The sequence below is a fragment of the Chelonoidis abingdonii genome, chromosome 6, assembly GCF_003597395.2.
Source record: "Chelonoidis abingdonii isolate Lonesome George chromosome 6, CheloAbing_2.0, whole genome shotgun sequence".
Classification (NCBI taxonomy): Eukaryota; Metazoa; Chordata; order Testudines; family Testudinidae; genus Chelonoidis; species Chelonoidis abingdonii.
The window spans coordinates 97,467,508-97,489,139 of NC_133774.1; the positions used below are offsets into that span (position 1 = coordinate 97,467,508).

A 21,632-nucleotide genomic window follows, 5' to 3' on the forward strand; every position below is an offset into this window, starting at 1 on the left:
TAATATGTGAAGGGGTTTCTTACTGGAACTGTACTTCAAATCATGATGTATTCTCAGCGTGAAGTCTATGTTGAGGTAAGGGCTAAACATCGGTTTTCACAGCATCACCTTAATTTAACTGTAAAAAAAAAAAAAAAAAAATAGCCTGAGGTTTTTAAAGGCAGAGTTAGGATTTGTTGTTGTCACAAAGGGTGGAGAAGCAGGTCTTTGAATACTAAGGGTTTGTCTACACCACCACTTAAGTCAACGTAAGTTACGTTGCTATGGGGTGTGAAAAAACCATGCCCTGAGCTAAGTTCCCTTTAAGCTGCGCAGCTGTGTTTTCTCTCCCCCTGGCCCCAACCTAGCCCAGCCATGGACCCCAATCCAGCCCTGGCATGGAGGGACCTGCTGTGGCCGGGGGACATGCCCTGGCATGGATCTGCCATGGCAGGGGAAGATGCCCCTCCCAGAGCCCCAGCCTAACCCCGGAGCTGCCATGGCGAGGAGAGGAACTTCCCTCTCCCTCAGCCCAGGTGCTGCTGCGGGGGGGGAGGGGGGGAGAGCTGGGTTGAGTTCATTCTCTCTTCCCACCCCCACAGGGCAGCCTGTACCCCAAACCCCTCAACTCCACCCCAGAGCCTGCACACCCCTATCCCTCATCCCCACCCTAGAGCCTACATGGCCCAGCCCTGAGCCCTAGAGCCCTCATCTCCCCATACTCTAACTCTCTCCCCCAGCCCTGAGCCCCCTCCCATGCTCCGAATCTCTTGGCCCCACCCCCACCACATGAATTTTATGTGCACCAATATGGAGGTGATGTGTCACACATCACCTCCATGTTGGTGCATATAACAAAATTCATTCCACACATGGTTGGGGAAAAATTAGAGGGAACACAGGCCCTGAGCGGCGTGACTTGCATCAACTTAGCGCAGTGTAGACACCGCTTTGTCAGCAGGAGAGCACTCTCCCATCGACATAATGCGCCTTCACCAGATGCGCTACATCGAGGCCACTACATCAGTACAGTGGTGCTGATTTAGCATAGTAGTGACGATAAGCTCTAAGATTATAGATTTTATATTTTGTATGTACATCTTCTTATGAGTCCACGTCTGTGTTGATTTTTATCCCTCTACCCCAAACCAAAAATAACATTTATTCATACACATGAAGGTAGACAAAAAGGAGGACCAAAATGCAGATTATCATGCTCTCTTACACTAGTTCAGTGGTTCTCAAACTTTTTAAAGATGAACCTGCCCTTCAGAAAAATTAAACCAAGTAGGGTGACCAGATAGCAAATGTGAAAAATCAGGACAGGGGATGGGAGGTAATAGGAGCCCATATTTAAAAAACAAACAAGCAAACAAAAAAGCCCCAAATATTGGGACTGTCCCTATAAAATCGGGACATCTGGTCACCCTAAAACCAACTGCTACCACTTCAGTCCTGCCCATGTGGTGTTAGAGGCCTACCCAGTATGAACAATCATTTAGAATAGATTACATAAACTTTCAGAATACTTAATCAAACCATGCAGAAAGGGAGATGAACAGTGTAATAGTTAACATTGTTTACATTTTCATGTATTATCATTGACATCTGGGTTAGAACTCATTGAGGAGTTGTGGCTACTCACACGTCAGAATGATTGTTTCAGGCTCTCTGCAAACTCAGGCAGACATTCATGTGTCAGTTGCATGTGATTCACATTTTCAAGGTTTACTTTTGCAATGGTAGGAGCTAGGGAGTTACATTTTTAAAAACCAAATCTCAGACTCTAAAAACACTACTGAGAGGTGTCTGCTCCCACTTTCACCATCTCATCCTGGCTAGGATTTTCTGGTTTTGTTTTTTTTTTTGTTTTTGTTTTTGCAGTGCCCCCCCTCAGGTAGACACACCCCTTTCTTCAGAAAACACCGCTCTCGTTTATTGCGATTGCTTATTACAATACCTGTTTTCCATAAATAATGTATACAGCATATTATATATAAAGGTGAGGGAATATACAATGTAAGATTTACAGTAGCAAATTATGCAACATCAGACTTTAAGCTTTGTCAAGATGTATTAAAATTAAATTGTATCTAGAGCCAAATTTTTGCCTGATGTATGTCACTGGGAGAGGGGTGGGGGAGGAAGAGTAGCTATCTGCATCAGTTTTTCTACAATTAATGGATCACTTTGTGTTTGCATGGAATGAAGTGAAACTCTGCTATTTCAGGTGATCGTTTACTTTAAATTTGAATCTGGGTTAAATTCAGATTAGAATCTGAAATTTGCAGGTGAAAGAAAAGAAAAGTCTAATCCAGGATTTCATCAAAATTTCCATTAACTTCAAGGAGGCAGGGGGAGATAGCTCAGTGGTTTGAGCATTGGTCTGCTAAACCCAGGGTTGTGAGTTCAATCCTTGAGGGAGCCATTTAGAGATCTGGAGCAAAAATCTGTCTGGGGGATTGATCCTGCTTTGAGCAGAGGGTTGGACTAGATGACCTCCTGAGGTCCCTTCCAACCCTGATATTCTATGAGTCAATGGGGTTCTGATGAGGGACCTAACTGGGTAGGTGAGGGGGACTAGAATACTAATCACAAGACCCTGAAGTACCCTGTTGTTACCTGGTAGGATGCATACTGCTGTCTAGTAACCATTTACTCAACTACTCATATGTTTGTTCTTGAATGGGAACTGAGACAGCTTTATTTTGAGGAAGGAAAAACTCTGCACTTTATAGCCGTGATTTTTTGGAAACGATAGGATTGCCAACCACAAGTGTTCAAAAATCATGAGATCAGTTTAATAGCCATGAGGGTTTTATGAAATAATAATTTCTATATTCTTTTTACAGTAAAAGCTCTTTTATCTGGCATGTGGGGGGAATAGCGGGTGCCAGTAAGTGGGGAAAAATGCCAGTTAACTAAGAGGGAGGGTGTTGGGGTGTGGAGCGTGGGTTCTGGAAGAGATTTTGGGTGCCGGAAGAGGCTCAGGGCAGCAGGTTGGGGCATGGGGCAGGGGGTGCCAGATCCATGGGCTGCTCACCTTGGCCGGCTCCCTGCAAGCGGCCATCTGTCCCGGCTGCTCCTAGACAGAGGTTTGGCAGGCAGTTCTGCACACTGCCTCCACCTGCAGGCACCACTCCGGCAGCTCCCCTTGGCTGGGGTTCACAGCCAAGGGGAGCTACATTGGTAGTGCTTGAGGCCAGGGCAGCGCACACAGTCGCCTGCAGCACCTCTGCCTAGGAGCAGCCGGGACAGGTTGCCACTTGCCAGGAGCTGCCTAAGGTGAGCAGCCTGTGGATCTGGCACCTCCCCTCCCCCCACACCCCAACCCCATTCCTGCCCCATGCCAACCAGACTATAAACAGCCATTTCAGTGAAGATCAGAAATGTTGATTTATAGAGCTTTCTGGTTGATGAAGTGTCTGATAAAACAGCTTTTACTGTATTTGCTATCTGGCTTTTGAACCTTTGGCGTTCACTTGGGTCACATTTTCAAAGTTTGTTAGCAATCACGAAGTCTAGAAACTTTTGATTTTATTTTTAAATGAAAGCTGAGATTCTCATGTAATCACAGTATCCCATGAGCTAAACACCAAATATCATGAGATTCCCAATAAAATTGCAAGAGTTGGCAATACTGAAATAGCTCCCCACAACAGAACATGGATGTATGCAGGCATTTTCTTTTGTCCTTCTGCCAGTTACTGTACTGGGTAATGTTTTTTTTCAAGTCATTACTAAACTAATGTCAATTGCCCACATTTATAAATGGTTCCTGAACCACTCTTTTTTTCATTAGAGTGTAAACATCCAAGAGGAAAGAGGAGTGCTGAGAGTCCTCAGCAGTGTAAACCCTGAAGCAGTGTATGTACCCAGCAGGGCACTCTCTCAAATTGTGTAGACACTGATTCCATTCCAGGCACAACTCATGAGCTTATTCCCAAACAAACAGGACAGAGGGGGGAAATGTTGAAAGTTGTGTTTCGGGGGAGATCAGCCAATGTCCTAAAACAAATATTATACTTGACAGAAATTCTGAAACCTCACAGAAACCCCAGAGTTAAAACTTTGGCAAGTAAACGATAACGAGGTGTGCTAGATTTCAGATGATGTTCTCTGTCTGGACTGTTTAGCAGCAGGGCCAAGATTTTAAAGATTAAGGCCAAAATCCTGCAACTATCTGGACCCTTCTGCCCACGTGGAGTCCATTTGACTGTAGTGGGGCTCTACATGGCCTCATGGACCCACCCACAAGGAGGATATTCTCCCTTATGTAGTTTGGGGAAAAGGTTCATTTAGAAATATATATAATAGTTAAGAACTCTGAAGCATGTGCCTTAGGCATCTGCTAGGAATTTAGCAGAGACTAATGTGCTTCCTTTGTGGTATCCTAATGTACAGTCTATATATCTTATGGCAAACACTATTCCATCACCTTCAATGCACATTTAAGGCTCAACAACAAATTAGGAAATACAAAAGTTAAACACCCACTTGAAATCTAGTCCATTTTTTAAAAAGTAAGTTAAAAAGATAATTTCAAGAACTATACCTATGGTTTTTATTATCCTGTCTTTCAGCTCTTTTAGTCTTAGCTGTTGTGTGGAACAGTAGATAAACATATTTCAGGTAGAAGTGTAATGTTAGCCATTGAAACAATGATGGGATTTCTAGTTTATGTTAAATTGGCTGCATTGTGTATATGTAGAATTTCCTGTTTCTCTAGTTAAACATATTTATATTTTTAGTGCAGCTAGTAGAAAAACCATAAATATATTTCTCACAGATTTTGAAAAGTTTTCTCATGTGTCCATTTTTCATCAAAATCCTAAAGTTTTTTCTCTTCCTCCCCCCCCCCTTCCCACTTTATCACTGAAAAAGGGAAAAAGAATAGGAAAGAAAGAAGGGAAAAGTGGTGCGAGGGGAGTGATTTTTTTTCTCCTAGTTTTGGGGGGAAGGGGAATTGCATTTTGGGAAAACCTAAGAATTTTTGTTAAAAGGCCATTTTTCACTTAAATTTTTTTTCAAATGGAAATTTGTGACAAGATAAACCATAAAATACCCAGTGGCAACATTGTTATTGGTACTCTAGAGATATCATGAACTTAAAAATAGAACATTTGTCCTGATAGGTTTTTTTACCTACAATTTTAACAAGTAACACTCTAATTTTACTGTAATTGAAAGAAATTGTGTGTGTATGTGTTGGGGGGGCGGATTTCTCCATCTTATTTTCAGTTAATTTTATTTGTATGTTTCACAGGACTTCTGTGCAGTCTGTTAGACCCTGATCCCAAGGGGGCCACCAACAAATCAGCTTTCAGGATTAGATCCATACTTTATTTTTTCTCTTGTTGGTTTGTGTGGGTGTTTTTATACAGCAATTGCGGGAGAGAAGAACGTTGTCTTAGATGGCGGGGAAAAATGTGATTGTAAAGTCACAAAAACTAGCAAGGAGGATTTGGGGGCAACAAACTGCTTTTAACAATTTTTATTTCAATGACTAGATTTCAAGTTGACAAATATCTTTAACTTTTGTGTTTCTTGCCTTTGTATAATCTTGTTTAAAATTACAGTCTCAGTATTCCTTTCACATAGCTTTTTGCCATGTAATATATTATACAAACTGCTGGACTCTGAGAAGGAAAATAATAGATACTGGTTCAGTGTAAAATACTGTTTTCTTCAGATTATAGAATAACTTTCAATTTTGTGTACTAAACTTATTTTAAAAATCTCAGTGTTAATTATATAGATAAAGACTGTAATGAAAATAAGCATTTCCAATGTGTAATAGTCAAGCTTAAAAAAGACAAGTATACAGTACCAGTATAAAGCATTCTACGAGACTGAATCAATTTGTTCTTATTGGCCATTAGTATTTTCCTATACTTTAGTATTCTCCTATGGTTTTCCTTTGAGACCTGCTTTACTTCATGATGGTCAGTAAATCAACATTGCTTTATTTCTTATTGTTAAATAGAAAATGGATCAGAGTTAGTTTGATAACTGTGTGACCTAAATTTCTTGGTTTTATTCTTAATCATCTTGCTATTCATTACAATGTTGTTCTTTTCTTCAAGTAATAAATTATTAAAGCATAGTGCAGAGTCTCAATTTCCAATAGACATGATTATCTTTTCGTAAATATTAATAGAAACCAGTTTTAAATGTGAACTGTCCAAAAATGTGGAAGCTTTGTCGTGTATATTACACACTAAGATGTGAAAGACATTGAAATGATATAACACAGACATTGGAGAGAGTTGCATTGTGGAGTCTTTAAAGAATTTTGTGCTAAAGATGGAAAAGTAGAAGTTTTTGTTCTAAAGATGAAGACGATGGTTTTGAACTGAAAATCAGATTATTTTTAATGAAATGACAAATATTTAAACGATTGATGAAATTGGGTGGGTTGGGGGAGTGTAGGTGCATATCTGAGGAGTGATTCTGGCCATGTATGTATATTAGCAATAATTAAATTTAAAGCAGTAGATCCCTTTGGGAAATTGGTAGTGGTTTGTTTTTTCGTGAATTAGTTCTCAGATGACACAGAAGCCAAGTAAAGTAAGGCAACATTTCATTGTTAGTAGTGCCAAGATGCTCCAACTGAGATCAAAATATCATTGACTAGGCACTATACCAGGGGTAGGCAATCTATGGCACGGGTCCCAATGGAGGCATGCGAGCTGATTTTCAGTGGCACTCACACTACCTGGATCCTGGCCACCAGTCCGAGGGGCTCTGCATTTTAATTTAATTTTTAAATGAAGTTTCTTAAACATTTTAAAAACATTTTTTACTTTACATACAACAATAGTTTAGTTATAGACTTATAGAAAGAGACCTTCTAAAAACGTATAAAATGTGTTACTGGCACGCGGAACTTTAAATTAGTGAATAAATGAAGACTCAGCACACCACTTCTGAAAGGTTGCCGACCCCTGCACTATACTGATACACTGTAAAAGATGTACATCTGGAATACTCCCTGCCCCAGAGAGTTTATAATCCAAATATACAACGCAGACAAAGGATGGGAAAAAGGAAGGATTATCACCTCCATTTTACAGTGGATGTCTGAGGCACAGATAGAGTAGATGACTTGCTAAAGGTAACATGGTCAGAATATGGTAGAGCTGGGAATTAAATCCTATCTTGGGAGTCTCAGTCCAGTGTCTTAACTACAACACCATCCTTTCTGTCTCCTTTCAGTCCCACAGAGTGCAAGGCAGGTGAAGCAATTCATCAAAGAAAGCTGATATGTAATCTAATAATATCTTGGTGATCTAAATGTTTATTACGAAGTAGTGCAGACCTTTTGGCCCTTCCAAATTGTTGTTTCTAATCCAGTTTAACATGCTTTGGTGGGTAACACAAACAGAGAAACTTGTATTCTAAGGGAATAGAGTCAATGACAAGACCTTTATGTTTCTGGAAATCTTTACATCTTGTGGCATACAAGAGCACGCTTTATGTGCGTGACAGTCATTTGTAAGCAGCTTTGGAAATTTCTGATTGAAGAGGAGTGAAACAGTGAACCTGGTCACTTTTTCCACTCACTGCTGAATCAAGCAAGACTAGATCAGAAAAACAGCACCTGTCCTGTTGAAGAAGTCTGGCAGGAAATGGATGTGCATGGACAATGGGTTTTGGTAGTCTATTGGGAGGATGGACCTGCACCCCGTCCAGCCATCTTTCCTATTGCCCTTGACACTTGACATCCACTTGCCACCCACCTAAACCTCTGCTGACTAGTTTTTACCTGACCACAATATTCCTTAACCATCCTCACTTCCCACACTCACCACAGCCATAGTCTTGTTCCCCAGCCAGCCCCTTTCCATCCACCATGCTCTAAACTGGGGTTCTCAAACTTCATTGCACAGTGACACCTTCTCTCCTCCTCCCCGCCCCTGACAACAAAAATTACTACACGACCCCACAAGAGGGGGCCGAAGTCAATGCTAAAGCCCCAGCCCTGCCTGAACCCCACCATCCCAGACAGGGAAGCCAAAGCCCCAGGGCTTTAGTCCCAGGTGGGGGGGCCTGTAACGTGAGCCCTGCCACTCAGGGCTGAAGCCCATGGGCTTTGGCCCCAGGCTGTGGGGCTCTGGCTTTGGCCCCGAACCACAGCAAGTTTAATGGCAGCCCTGGGGATGCCATTAAAACGGGGTCGCGACCCACAGTTTGAGAACTACTGCTTTAGCCCTCTCAGCTGTCTCCTTGTATCTCCAACTGTTCAGGTTATAACTCTCACAGAGCGCAAAACTTATCCAGATGAGCAGCATCTATTTAGTGTGTGAGTTTATAGACCAAAATTCCCCACAGGGGATTGTAAAACCACACAATGTCCTAATTTTATGTTTTGGGTTTTTTTCCCATCCTACTTGGGTCAAAGTGAGCAAAAGATTCCAGTAATTGTCAGCATGCTTCTGTATAAAAAACTTGTAATCATGTAACTGAAAGATTTACGAAATTGTTGTGGGATTACAAAAAACCCTTGTTGTCTGAACCCAGTTTATCCAGAATGTGTGTGTACCCCACCTTGTATAGAAACAAATTTTGTTTGTACTAAGCATTTTAAATATCCTCTAAAAAATTCTGATAATCAGCTTTACATGCATTGTAGAAAAGGGACATGTGAAGGAGTTTTTGAGGATGACCAACTGGTGACTTCTTTGGTTTAGACAAAAAGGTCTTATTGTGGAACTTTCTGATGAAATTTTGGCCTCAAGTCAAAACAAGGCAAGCACGCTTACCTGCAATGCTGAAATCAGAGTTTTAGATGGCTTGTATTTGCAGGTGTTTACCCTGATGTGGTATATCTGTTGGGCATGCAGTAGTTTAGTTTTAGCCATGGCATGTATCTTTTACACATTTGGGAGAATTATGTCATTATGCATGAATAGTCTGTTGGGCAGTGTGGAAACAAGACAGCTATTATCTAACGCTAAGTAATTAGATATACAGTTTCAACAGGAGCTGTTTTACAAATGAGGAAAAGTTGTCAATCAAAATGCTAATGACCTAAAAAGGGACAAATGTACTAGAAGATGCATTACAGTTTTTTTTATTTGTTTTTTTTTCTCACAAGTGCTTGCTTTTCGAGAAAAGAGAGAGAAGGGGGACATTTTATGTAGTGCTGTTGGGAGAAATTGAGTCAAACAGCCTCAACCCCCATTTTGTTGAGTAAGAGAGATGATGTAACTACAAGTGATGGAGCTAAAAATTTCTGAGTTCTAAAGACTGCTCTTACTCTCTCTCATATCATGGCAAGTTATTTAACCTTTCTGCCTCAGTTTTCCCAACTTAAAATTAGGATAATACTTAGATGCCTCATAGGAGTGTTGAGGATTGAGTTACTGGTTTTAAAGTATCCTGAAGGAAAATCAATATTTCAATGCTGGATAGGGCTGGACAGAAAATAGTGGGGGAGAGTGGGAAATTTTTGTCATTTTCCTGTTCGTTTCTATTTGGAAATTCATCTTGATATATGCTATCTGACCAGCCTAATATCTGCTATTTTTAATTGGAATGCAAACAAAACTAAAGGGCCAAATTTAGATTTTGAGTAACTAGGTATCTGTCCTATTCACCTCAATGGAAGTTGGGCCCACCTATTCCAAGGCTAAATTTGTCCCAAAGAATTTTTAAGATATAATTTGAATTCATTTTTCTTCCTTTTCTGAATACACTTGCAACATTTAGTATTAAGAACTCATTGTCTCTGGAGCCAGTGAATCAGGAAGACAAAACAAAGGAGAAAAGTTTGTTTGTTAGGCAACATTCTCTATACTTACAAAATTATATATAAATAAAGTGCAGTCTTTAAACACTTCAAACAGTTGTGTAGTCTCTGTTCATAAATTTCATAATTCATAGTATTAGAGCAGTTAACCCACTGATACCAGAAATTTAAAATAGCTATTGCAGAAGCAACAATAGTTAATCTAGTTGTGATCATGAATTTTTAAGAACAGGGCAGATATTTCATACTGTTTTTTTACCAGTAAGAGTTGTATTGCTTGTCACAGTCTGTATTTTTCTTTTATTGCATTGGCAAAGAACATTGTGAACTTGACGGAGGAAATTAAATTTTAAAAGAGCTACATTAATGGCCTGACTTAAACCTACTAAAATAAGGAAATTCAGAGTTAAGGACAAAAAGCTCCTTTTTCAGAAGAACTTAAGATCAAGGCATTATTTTCTTCCAGCCTTAATTCAATCAGTTGTGCCCAAATGCTACAGCTCATATGGCATCTGAGTACCCATTGCAGTGTTTCGGAGTATCAGGGATAGAGGTCTGTAGGGCCAAATTTTGCTTTATTTTGTGGGCTTATGTAAAGCCCATAGTTTTTTGTGTATCATTCTCCTTTGCCTAACGTGTATTGTAGCACATGTGGGATGTTTCCATGGCAGTCAGCTATTGTTTGTGGGCCAGATTCTGATTTCATTCACATCAACTGAAATCTAAAATAACCCTCCATTTCTCCTAGTGTAATGTATTCAGAGATAAAAATCTGATCAAGTATTTTTTTTTATCAGTAGTATTAGCAATTATATTACTGTCACTATCCAAAGCCTATTGAAATCAGCAGTTCAAGTCTCTAGATGTACATTTCTGGATTTCAGATGGACTCTGGTAGTATTGCTAAATTCAGGGTCAAGAAAATACATCTAGAAAAGAAATGATCTATTAGCAAAATCTGAAAAGGTTGATTCTGTATTCCATGTGGTCATGGTATTAGTTTTTGTGAACAACTTGTTTAGCAGCTCTATTATGAGTATGTCTTTTACTACACTGTAGTAGTTTTGAATGTGCTGTGATAGCCCGTGACCACATATTATACATGCAGACCCCATCATTAGTCTCTGTACAGCACATGCTGCATCAGGAACAGGATGTTCAGAGGCAGAGCTAGTTGGTTTATCATGGGCTTAGTGCAACAGTGGTAGCTTAAGTGGTTGGCTCTCGCTAGGGTTATTCACAGGGCCCCTGACTAAACTCAAAGGCTCAGCAGAGGGAGAACCTAATCAGTCAAATGGCAATGTGTGTGTGAGGGAGAAGAATTTTTCATAATTTCCTTATGGCATACTCTTTTTGACAATGTATTGCCTCTCAGCACATAATAAATTCAGCTTGGACACTACTTTTGACAATCCTGTTAAATCTTTGTACAGTACAAGTTAAGAATAGAAGGGGCAATTGGGGTCCATGACCTAGAAGTTCTCACAACATCTCTAGCCAGACCCATAACCATTAGCATCATTACCAGATGATACTATTATGCTGGAAGCCAGCTCTTTGTGTATTTACCCCAACAGGGGGAAGCTTATGTGATAGAGGCCTGTGCACCCTGTGTCCACACCCTACGCACTATTGTAATCATCTTTGTACATCTGAACACATAATTTGCTGAATAGTGATATTATGGCAAAATGCACGTAGCAGCATTCTATGTGAAGTTATAAACACATGCTGAACTCATGACTAAAAGCACGTTTTCTAGATAAGTCTGGGGTGTGCCAAACCAGTTCTTCAGAGACAAAGGGCAAGCTGATGCCTCAGCCAGGTGTAAACAAGGCTGATAGACCATTATCTTCTCAATGGCCATTTTTGATGGGGAAAAGGGACAGGGCAAATATATCTGCATCTTGGCAAAGAAATAGCATGGAGTTCCCTTCCATACAGACTGCCTGTTGCCTTGCTCCCAGCTACAAATGCTCCCCAAATGAAGGTCAGGGCTATAAAAAGCATCAGACACCTCTCTCTCTCCATCAATTTACTGCACCAGAAGGAACAAAGGAATTGGTGTAGGGGTCCTGGCCTACGAAGTTTGGTCAGTTAGACTGCTGAGAGCTTGCAGTGAGAAAAACTTTGCTTGAAACTGATATTGTTTGTTAGGCATCTGTAGCATTTTAACTTTTTTTGGTACCTGTTTCTGACCTTTTTGCCTCATTATTTGTACTCACTTAAAATCTATCTCTGTATAGTTAATAAACTTGTTTTATTGTCTTATCTGATCCAATATGTTTAAATTATAATGTCTGGGAAACGCCATTTGGGGTAATAAGATGTGTGGTTATCATTTTTATTAATGAAATGACAGACTTTATATAGGCTTGTAATTGTCCAGGAGAGAGCTGAGCAGTACAGGACATACATTTCTGAGGGAAATCTAGGACTGGGGATGTATTGGGGACACCTGGCAATATAACCAAGGTTGGTAAGCCCAGGTGTGGCTGACTGACTGCAATACACACACGCTCACTCTTTCATGTTGGAGGCAGTTTGTGAGCACTCCAGACTGGAGGTTACAGCAGCAAAGCCTTGTAAAGAGCATCCCAGGTTAGAGGGAAGGGGATGACGTACCTACTCATTAGTTGGGATTGTGCCCTGAGAATGTGACAGCTTACTAATGAGCAGACTAGATGAATGTTGTAATTTCTGTTCACTAATGCTCTCCAAACTCATACTAATTTGCCACAATATAATACAGCACTTTGGCAAACCTTGTGTGTCTAAATGTCAGTAAATCCAGAAGTTCTTGCAAAATGCAAGCTTTGTTACGTTGGTGCTATGCATTTGACCCCTTCAGTCCAGGAAGACTGAAACTGAAAATGACAGAATTTCTCTCTATTTATAACCCCAGAGGGAACCTGCTCTTAGGGAAGAGGGGACATCATTTGCATCTCTAGATCCCTCATGACCAAGCATGAGGCTTTTGTCAATGCTTTACTGTTTTTGTAGATGTAGTATCATGATATCTGCTTTGAGAGTTTCTCTCTCCTTACATAAGGACCTCATTCAACATGAGTAAAGGTTGTAGAAGTGGGCCGTTTGTCACTTGGGATATTGGAGGTATAGAAATACCAGGTTTTACTGGATCATGTAAGTTTTATGAGTGTAACCAAAGTTATTAATTTACATTAACATTAATGCATGAAAAATGTTGTTTTCTAAATGAAGCAGAGTTTAGTTTATTGGTTTTTTCCTTCTCCTTCAAGTCTTAACAGTGGGCCAAATCTAGGAGTCCTTACTCAATTCATATTCAGGCAAAAATCACATTGAAGTTAATTGGAGTTATGCCTGAGGTAAGGACTGCAGGATTTGGTGACAATGACTTATTGGCCCTGAAGTTTTTAATTTCCTGCACATTCTAGTTAGTTTAATGATCTTTTCATTTTAACATTGTCATTTTGACAAGGAAATGGAACCATGATTAAGATCAGTTTGCATCAGGGCTTAGCTTCCTGCTTTGATTAGCAAATATATAGGTACAGAGGTCATCATAATGTACACGTTTCATATACCAACAGGCATGCAGATATGTTGGAACCTAGATAATTTATATGGCAGTTACTATTTTAATGTACCCTAAAAAGATTTGAATCTTATTATTTCAGTTTATTTGGGATCTCTTCGGCTGGTGTATGCAGTTAAATGTCTAGTGAGCAAGAATAGGATTCAAACGGCTACAGTAGAGTTCAGATAAGTTGCTGCATGTAAAAATGAAATGTGGGCTGAGGGTCTGTCTAGGAAAAAATGTCACTTTGCTCACTTCAGTTTCCAAGAGATTTAGAGCAGCTAGGAAGTAGTACATGGTTGGTTTTAGTGATCCTGGAACAAAAATGCAGACAGCAATGAAATTTAGTCAATGTTTAGCTCAAGGAGCAGGGGCAAAAGGAGATGGGGGTGGATCACTTCAGTCAGAGTTAGAAAAGTTCTTCTGTATTGCACAATATATCCCTCTGCAATGGCAAGCTGGATATACACCATAGTCTTTCAAGAGACTGTATCAGATATTAACTTGGTGTTACCCTTGATTTTAATTCAGCAGAACCATGAACGATCTAATCCCAAGGGGGTAGAGAATGGGGCAAGAACAGATTTCATTAAAGGAAAGAATGTGAGCTGATTTTTTTTTAAAGTGCACAAATGAAAATGGCACCATCTTTGCAAGCATATTTATCTGATGAAATCAGGATTTACGTAGACACTGATACTGGCTGTAATATCAGAGTAGTATTTTCAGAAGGGCAAACGTTAATTTACCTTTTATTTTTTGCAATATGCTAGGCATCAGCTTTCTTTCCATTTTAAATGGAACTCAAGTTGTCTTATACCATCTATTTTTATAAAAATAGGCAACCTATGAAAATCTTCAATAAATGTTTTTGAAATAAACTTATTTACTATGGCAGGAGCAAAGAAAACTGTACTTGTGCGAGTTCCTCTGACTCTAGTATTCTAATGTATTCATACAATACAGGATCTTGTATTCCTTAACTATGCTGTTTTTGCAGTTCGATTCCCAGTGCCATAAAACAAGAAGTGTTTAGTGACCCATCAGTCTCACATTCTGTGTAATGAAATAGATTTTTCTGATCTTGTCATGTGATATTCTAGATTCTTTATTTTATTGTTGCCCAAAAGCCTATATTGGCAGGATCAGAGGATATGCTGGGGTGCTGATAGCTTCATCTCATGCATTTGAGTGTGTGGACACACTTTTCTTGCACTTTGTTTGAAGCCAACCTGTTCCTCCTTTATAGAAGAATTCTGCAAGATGTGTGTGTTTGACTTGCTCAGTTACCTTTTTATATTCACACCACTTGCTCAATCATTTTACCTGTGTTACCCCCAGAGATCAGAGTGAGACCTGACATTTCTGCAGTTAGGGTACAATGTAAGACTTTTTGTGCAAGTCTTCCCACATTAACTATAGTGGTAGAAGGAGGCCTTGATGTTTCTCATTGAAGACAGCCAAGAAAAGTGATTTAATTCAGGAAGTTTAACTAGAAGGCATACACACAATATTAGCATCCGTTCTATCCCCATTTTGAAACTCTCTTGCATCTCATGTTACTTTCCTGAATTAAATCACTTTTCTTGGCTGTCTTCAATGAGAAACATCAAGGCCTCCTTCTACCACTATAGTTAATGTGGGAAGACTTGCACAAAAAGTCTTACATTGTACCCTAACTGCAGAAACGTGGGACGCTTTAGAAATGTGCATATTAATAAAACAGCTTCCCCACATCCATGTCTACAGTCAATGGTTGGTAAGATAAAATGTATTCATAGGCGGTGGAGCTCCCCTTCCCTGTTACATAACTCCCAGCTATGTTGAAATCTTTTCTGATCTCATTTTGAAAATGCAAATATGTGCACAGTGTTTCATAAATGAATGGTGTTTTACACAAAACACTGAGGAAGTCAGGCTCTGATAAGCCTGACTGAATTGGCATACCTGGAGTTACTGTGCTTCATTTGTTGTCTCTGTAAAATCAAATTGTTCTTGTTCTTGGTAAAATGACATAAAATTTTGCAGTTCAGTGCCAAATTACAACATTAGCAGTAAGACATCTTTGTATTAAAATCTGTGTTAAATCATTCTTGAGCTGCATGAAGAAAAGGACACATGTTGCTCCATATTTCTCTTTGAGATTACAGGAAGTTAAATAGGTTGCTTTCCCTAGCCATGAGTGCCAAACATGGCTTTCATACCCGTCTGCTGGTGATTCTGATATAGTATTAAAATATAAAAAGGGGAACTGAAGGAGATCCTATGCACAGTTAATTGACTCAGAGAGAGATTTTTCCTTTTAATGGAGTCCCTCTGGATTCATACTGGTGCAACTGAGATTAGAATCTTATACATACTTGCAAGAATGGGGAAGTGGAACCTGTCATGGTCCAGGAATCAAAGTGATTGGTAGGACCAGAGGAGGAGACTGGTTAAAAATCAAGTCATAGTTCAAGTATAAAGTTTATTTTGGCCAGTTTTGGCCTGTTACAGAGAGCCTGTCAAAGGCGCAAATGGGAGTTAGGTGCCAAATCCAGTTAACTTGTCATGGTAGTGGGGCATCTTGACTGCCCCTTTTCCTTTTTGAAAATCTGCCCTTCAAGGATTTTTTTCAACGTTGGATTTGTGTATGTTTAGCAGATCATCCATAAGTACATCAGATAGGATAAAAATAATGTATAGGAAGATAACTAATTAACTGCTTTCTCACTATAAATGATATGGAGTTGCTGGTGAGGCAAACTCTCCAACTGAAAATAGTCTTACATTAGGCCTTACATTTCTATGTACTTTAGGTTTCCCACTTTTAATGAGGGTGCTGGGATGGCTAGCTTATTAACATTTGTAAGTTGATTTGGGAATCTGACAGAAGGTGGGAGGCTAGTACAAAAATATTACTTTTGTTTATCTTTTTGCAAACTGTCCTAGTCAAACCCATTATATTGACATACCTATATGGGTTTTTTCCTTTTATTTGGTTGGTTCAAGTGGTTGAATTACACAGCAGAAATTAAATTATGTCTAGTTATTTTGTGTGTGTTACAGTACATGCAGTCCTTCTTAATTAACAGGTGCTGGAAAGCTTTAAAATTATGGATTATAGTCTGCTGCTGGGGATCAATGTATTGGACAGTATCACAAAAGAGAAGGATGGGGAGAGTTCCCAGAATGCATCTGATGCCAAACGTCATGGAGGACAGAAAGTTCTCTATTCTACAGCCATGGAATCCATACAGGGTCCTGGAAAGTCTGGGGAATCTGTCATCACAGAAGCTACAAATACGTAAGTCCCCAAAATCTCTTGTTAAAAATTGACTGGAAATTTCTAAATTTTATTTCTGCAAACTGTTCTACGTTGTATTAAATCTAACTCTGGCTAGCTTCCCATCCTTGAAGGCATTACGTAGGAGTGATTTGAAGGATTAAGCTAAATACTTTCTAAAAAGTGTTCAAAACTTACATACCAAGGCTCACTGGAGACCAGAAAATTAAAATTTTGATTAGTTTATTCATCATCTTTAAATACATGATGGCAATTGCAGTTATAATTCAAAACAATTTATCGGCATGTAGTGAACTCACTTATATATAATGAAAGTCACTACAAAACCTCCACACATAATCTGTTTAACTGTAAACAGTGTCATGCGCTGTGAGCAAAAGTTGTTATTGATTATATTGATATTTGTGTAGGGCCTGTCATCCCAAAGAAATGTACTCACTACATACAGAAGAATTGCTTCACCAATTGTTGAAATGCAGCCACCGCTGAGGTGGAACAAGACAGATATTTTAACAGCTTACAGAAATAAAAATTTTATTAAAGGAAATGTTTGAAATGAAATATACACAGGTTGAGGGGGAAGGTACTGTACATCTGGGGTCAAGCTTGGGTTATGGGGGGTTACAGATATCGTTCGCAAGGATGAAAAGATACATACATATCACATAACTGGCATAGACCCAGATCGGGGTGCAAGGGTTTTTTAAGTGTCAGTGGATAAGTGGGCTCGGGTTCGCCACCCATGGAATGAATAAGGAGTCCAAGTCAGTATCGGTGGAGCGGATAGGTACATGGGTGGGCTGCGTCCCTTGGTCCCTCAGGGAAGGAAGTGGGTTATTTCCCTGGTCTGCTGTCTCAGTTACTCAGTGTGGTATTGGCAGTGTCCGATGATGTGTTCGATATAAATGTCTCTGGACCACCTGATGGTGTCGGACACCATGCGCTGTCTCATGAGCTGGGCATAACGTCGACCTACCCCACATGCTTTCAGAACCGGCTCGTTGCGGGGGTCCCATGAGCCCAGGGCTCCCATGATCAGGGCACGTACCTGAACTTCGTAGCCCTGGGCTCTCAGGGTCTTAGCCAGCGAGGCATACTTCGACTCCTTCCGTGCTCGGGCCTCATGGAAGGCAGGGGACCGGTTTTCGAAAGGCACTGTGACATCTACTAGGAGGACCTTCTTTTTTGTGTCCGTCACGACGATGTCGGGTCGCAGTCGGCTGTCTGTCCCAGGGATGGCGGAGTCGACGGTGATCTTCTCCAGGGACGGTGGGACGGCTTTCACTAGTCGGTTCTGGATGGCGTTGTGGCGGTGCCGCCAGGCTACGGAGTGCTGCTTGCATCCACGCAGGACGTGCAGCAGGGTCTCGTTCACGTAGCCGCACTTCCTGCAGCACTTGTCCCAGCTGCCATGGTGGATGGCTCCGTTGAGGGGAACGCAGTTGAGTCGGGCCCTGTGGATGAACGACCAGTCTGCGAACCTGGTGAAGCTGCCCCCGGGGAGGAAGTGGTTACTGGCGTCCCACTTGTTGGACACCTCGAACACCTTGCCCTGGTCCGGCTTCCACTTGAGGTTCTCGGCGTAGTGGTAGCGGATGGCGTCTGTCAGGGACCTTTCTAGCATGGCTCTGGTGGTCGGGGTGACGATGGTGTGGTCCGGGGTCTTTACACGTGACACCAGTATTCCCAGCTCCCGGCGTTCCTCTCACCACTTCCAGCAGCACCTGATCCTCTTACCCAGGCGTCTTGAGGTGTTGCGGGCGTGGGACCAGAGAGAGGATAGGTCTCTCCTGAACTCAGTTTCCAGGGAACCGCTGAGGTAAGTGGCAACATCCTGCTTGGAGGGGGTCCTGGCAATGCATTTCCTGACCACACCCCGTACGGACTCCTGTGCGATGCTCCTCACTGTTGGATCCAGGCAAGTCAGGAGGCGAAAGGCGTGGGTCATCACCGCTATGTCGCACAGGTCACCCATCCGAGGTACGTTGGCACTGCCCTGTCTGTGGGAAATGTAGATGATGTCCTTGCACACCCTCTGGGAATGGTGGAGCCATCTGATGGTGCTGTCGGCCTTGTTCAGGGGCACCTTGGCCACAGCTGATCCCCTGAGGACAAAGGAGATGCGGGGGATCAGGAAGGTGTTGAGGGCGTTGATCTTTTGCCAGGGGGTGAGCAGGGAGGAGTCGATTTGGGCTGCGTCTCGTAGGATCTCTGTGATGGTGTCTTCGGGGGTCTGCCGGACATGGACTCCTGTGGGTGTGCAGAGGTGTTTGTATATCTCTCCCTCTTCAAGGGAGGTCATAGACTCGCCCTGGATAAGGAACTGCGAAGGCCGGACCAGCGCCCTGGTGCCACCGTCGATGTGGAGGGAGGCACATTTTTGGGGGTTGAAACTCAGGCCCATCCACTCGGCGGCTTGGCTGGTGATGTCGAGCATTTGCTGGAGGCTTTCTGAGCTGTCGGTGACCAGGGCCAGATCGTCCGCGTAGGCCAGAACGCTGATTTTCTTGCCATGCAGGTCGAAGCCAGTTGGGCCGTTGAAGATGGCTTGGATGAGCGTTTCCATGGCCAGGCTGAAAATGATGGGACTGAGGGGGCATCCTTGTTTCACGCCACGGTGAATGGGGATGGCGTCCGTCTCTCCATCCATGGATGGATGGTGGTAGTGCAGTCCTTGTAGAGGTCCCGGAGGATCTGGATGAAGGTAGCCGGCATCCTGAACTCTCCCAGGGTGGCGAAGATGTGGTGGTGGGGCATGGACCTGAAGGCGTTGGTCAGGTTGAGCCATGCTACGATGCACTGCCTCTTGGACCTCTGGCCTCCTGGATGGCCGTCTGAAGGAGGAAGTTATGCTCGTAGCATCCCTCGGAGGACATGGAGCCCTTCTGGACTGAACTGATGGTGCCCCCGCAAACTGACCACTCCGTGATCCTTGCCGCGAGGCAGCTGGTGTACAGCTTGTAGATGGTGGAGCAGAGGGAGATGGGCCTCCAGTTGCCGGGGTCGTCTCGGTCCCCTTTTTTGTGAATGAGGACTTTTTCCAAGAGTGAGGAACGTGGTGGAACTGCTTACATTTGGTGAAGATGGCAGCGAGCACCAAGCAGCCAAGGTCTCGCTTCCTCAGCAGGTGGTAGCGGATGCCATCTTTTCCAGGGGCGGTGTTTTTGGTCCTTGTCAGCCTCACCTGCACCTTCTGGGGGGAGAAATCTCACTCCAGATCTTCAGTGAGGTCGATCCGGGGTAGTGGAAGAAGGCACTCCGGGCGTCGCAAGTCGGTCTGAGCCTCGTTATCGAACACGTCCTTGAAGTAGGAGTGGAGTCTCTCGGGCTGGATGGCACAATATATGGAGGTCCTGTCGAGGATCTCCCTCATGGCTTTCGGCCGGTTCATCCTGTATAGTTTCTGTATATGGGATGCAGCCGCCAGATCGTAGCAGTGGCCGACGTGCCCTCTCCTGGCCTTCTCTGGCAGCGGTGTTACGACCCGGCACGGGGAATCTGCGCGTGGCCTGTGAGGTCTCCTGGGGTTCCTTCCTTCTGGCAGCAATTTCCACAGAGAGTTCTGCAGTCAGTCTGTTCGTCAGGCTGTTGAAGGTCTCGAAGTCCTTGGCCTTTGCCAGTTCTTCCATCAATGCAGATTGCCATCGTGTGGCGACCCTCGCTCGTGGACGTCGTTCCTTCTGCTGCGGTGTCTCCACGGGTTCAGGTGCTGGTCTACTTGTTCCTCGACCTAGGGAGCCGTGTTCAGGTGGGTCCTGAGGGGGGGGGTCCTGATGTAGTGGAGGAGGCCGCTCTCAGTGTCTCCTAGCCAGCGCTGGATCTTCCGAGAGGAAATGGGGTTCTGGAAGCACTGGTGCTGGGCTTTGTGGGGGCGTGGCTCTGTTTGGAAGTACTGGGGATGGTTTGAGGTCTTCTGCAGGTGGTATCTGAGTGAAGGATCCTCGGTGGGGAATGGTTTTTTTGGCAGTTGGAGGCTCGTTGGGTAACCTTGGAGGGGGTATTGGGTCTCCTGGGGGCAGGGTCTGGTCTTGGGAATGGGGGGCTGCGAGAGGCTCCTCCATTGGCTGGGTCTCGCCGTGTGGCCTGGGGTGCAGTGTTAGTTGCTCCTATGGCAGAGCGACATGAGGTTGCCTGTGGGGAAGCACTGCACCGTCTCATGGTCGTATCACGGCGGATGTTTTGTATGAAGTCGCTGAGGCGCCTGGTGAGGTTGTTGACCTGGGAGGTGGCAGTGATCCCCTTCACAGCAGGGTCCAGTGTGAGGATTCTGGAGATGGGACTGGTCCTTTTGGTGGCATCATCGATCCTTGAGGCGGGGGTTGTGCTTTCCTCGATTAGCAGTTGGTCCTCCCTTGCCTGCCGTGACGGTGGGGATGCTGGTTGGGGTGCTGAAGCCGGACTATCGGTGGGGGTCGGGGTTGGAGCCCGCAGGACGTCAGCAGGGTTCACCTTCGTGATCATGAGGAGTCCCTTGCATGTGGCGTGATAGGACTTGCATTTCTTTTGGGTCTCGAAGGGTGCATTGCAGTGGCTACACCGGAAAGCAATCCATTTGTTGTAGGTCTTGCGAATGTGCTTGCTGAGGGCCCTGAGGGTCTGGACTCCGTGGATGGGGAGGCAGAAGGGGCAGAGGAGGAGGCCTGTAAGGAGTGGGTACTGGAGGTAGATGTGGTCGTTGTCCCCTGCCTCACCGTCTGTGGGGTGGACCCCTGTTGTGCCTGCAGACTCACCAGGTGATTCCTCTGGGTCTGGTGGAGAAGCTTGAGGAGGTGAAGTCACTCCTGGGGGTGTACTGGACTCACTGGCCACGATATCTCTTTGCCCGGAAGGACAGCACATGGCATTGAGATCCAGGGCTCTGGAGTCCATTCCCCTTTGAGCGGCCCTCCTCCGGACAGGCGGGTGGTAAGAAGTTTCAGAGTCTCGGGTCGAGGAGGTTGTTCCTTCTGGAACATTCCTTTCTGGAACAGCGGAGCAGCGCTCGGCATCGCGGTCCCGGATCATCTGGGGGACTCCTCCGGTGGCATCCTTCCCGGCAGGGCAGTGATCAGCGT

The 21,632-nt window shown here is 43.3% G+C and overlaps 1 protein-coding gene across 1 annotated transcript in view; it reads left to right on the top strand.

The window, feature by feature from the left end:
• PIP5K1B (phosphatidylinositol-4-phosphate 5-kinase type 1 beta) overlaps positions 1-21,632 on the top strand; it is a 168,010-nt gene that overhangs the window by 93,451 nt on the left and 52,927 nt on the right. The window contains exon 8 of the mRNA XM_032801803.2: positions 16,367-16,578. Within this exon, the coding sequence (XP_032657694.1) occupies positions 16,367-16,578 (212 nt within the window). The remainder of the gene's footprint in view (positions 1-16,366; positions 16,579-21,632) is intronic.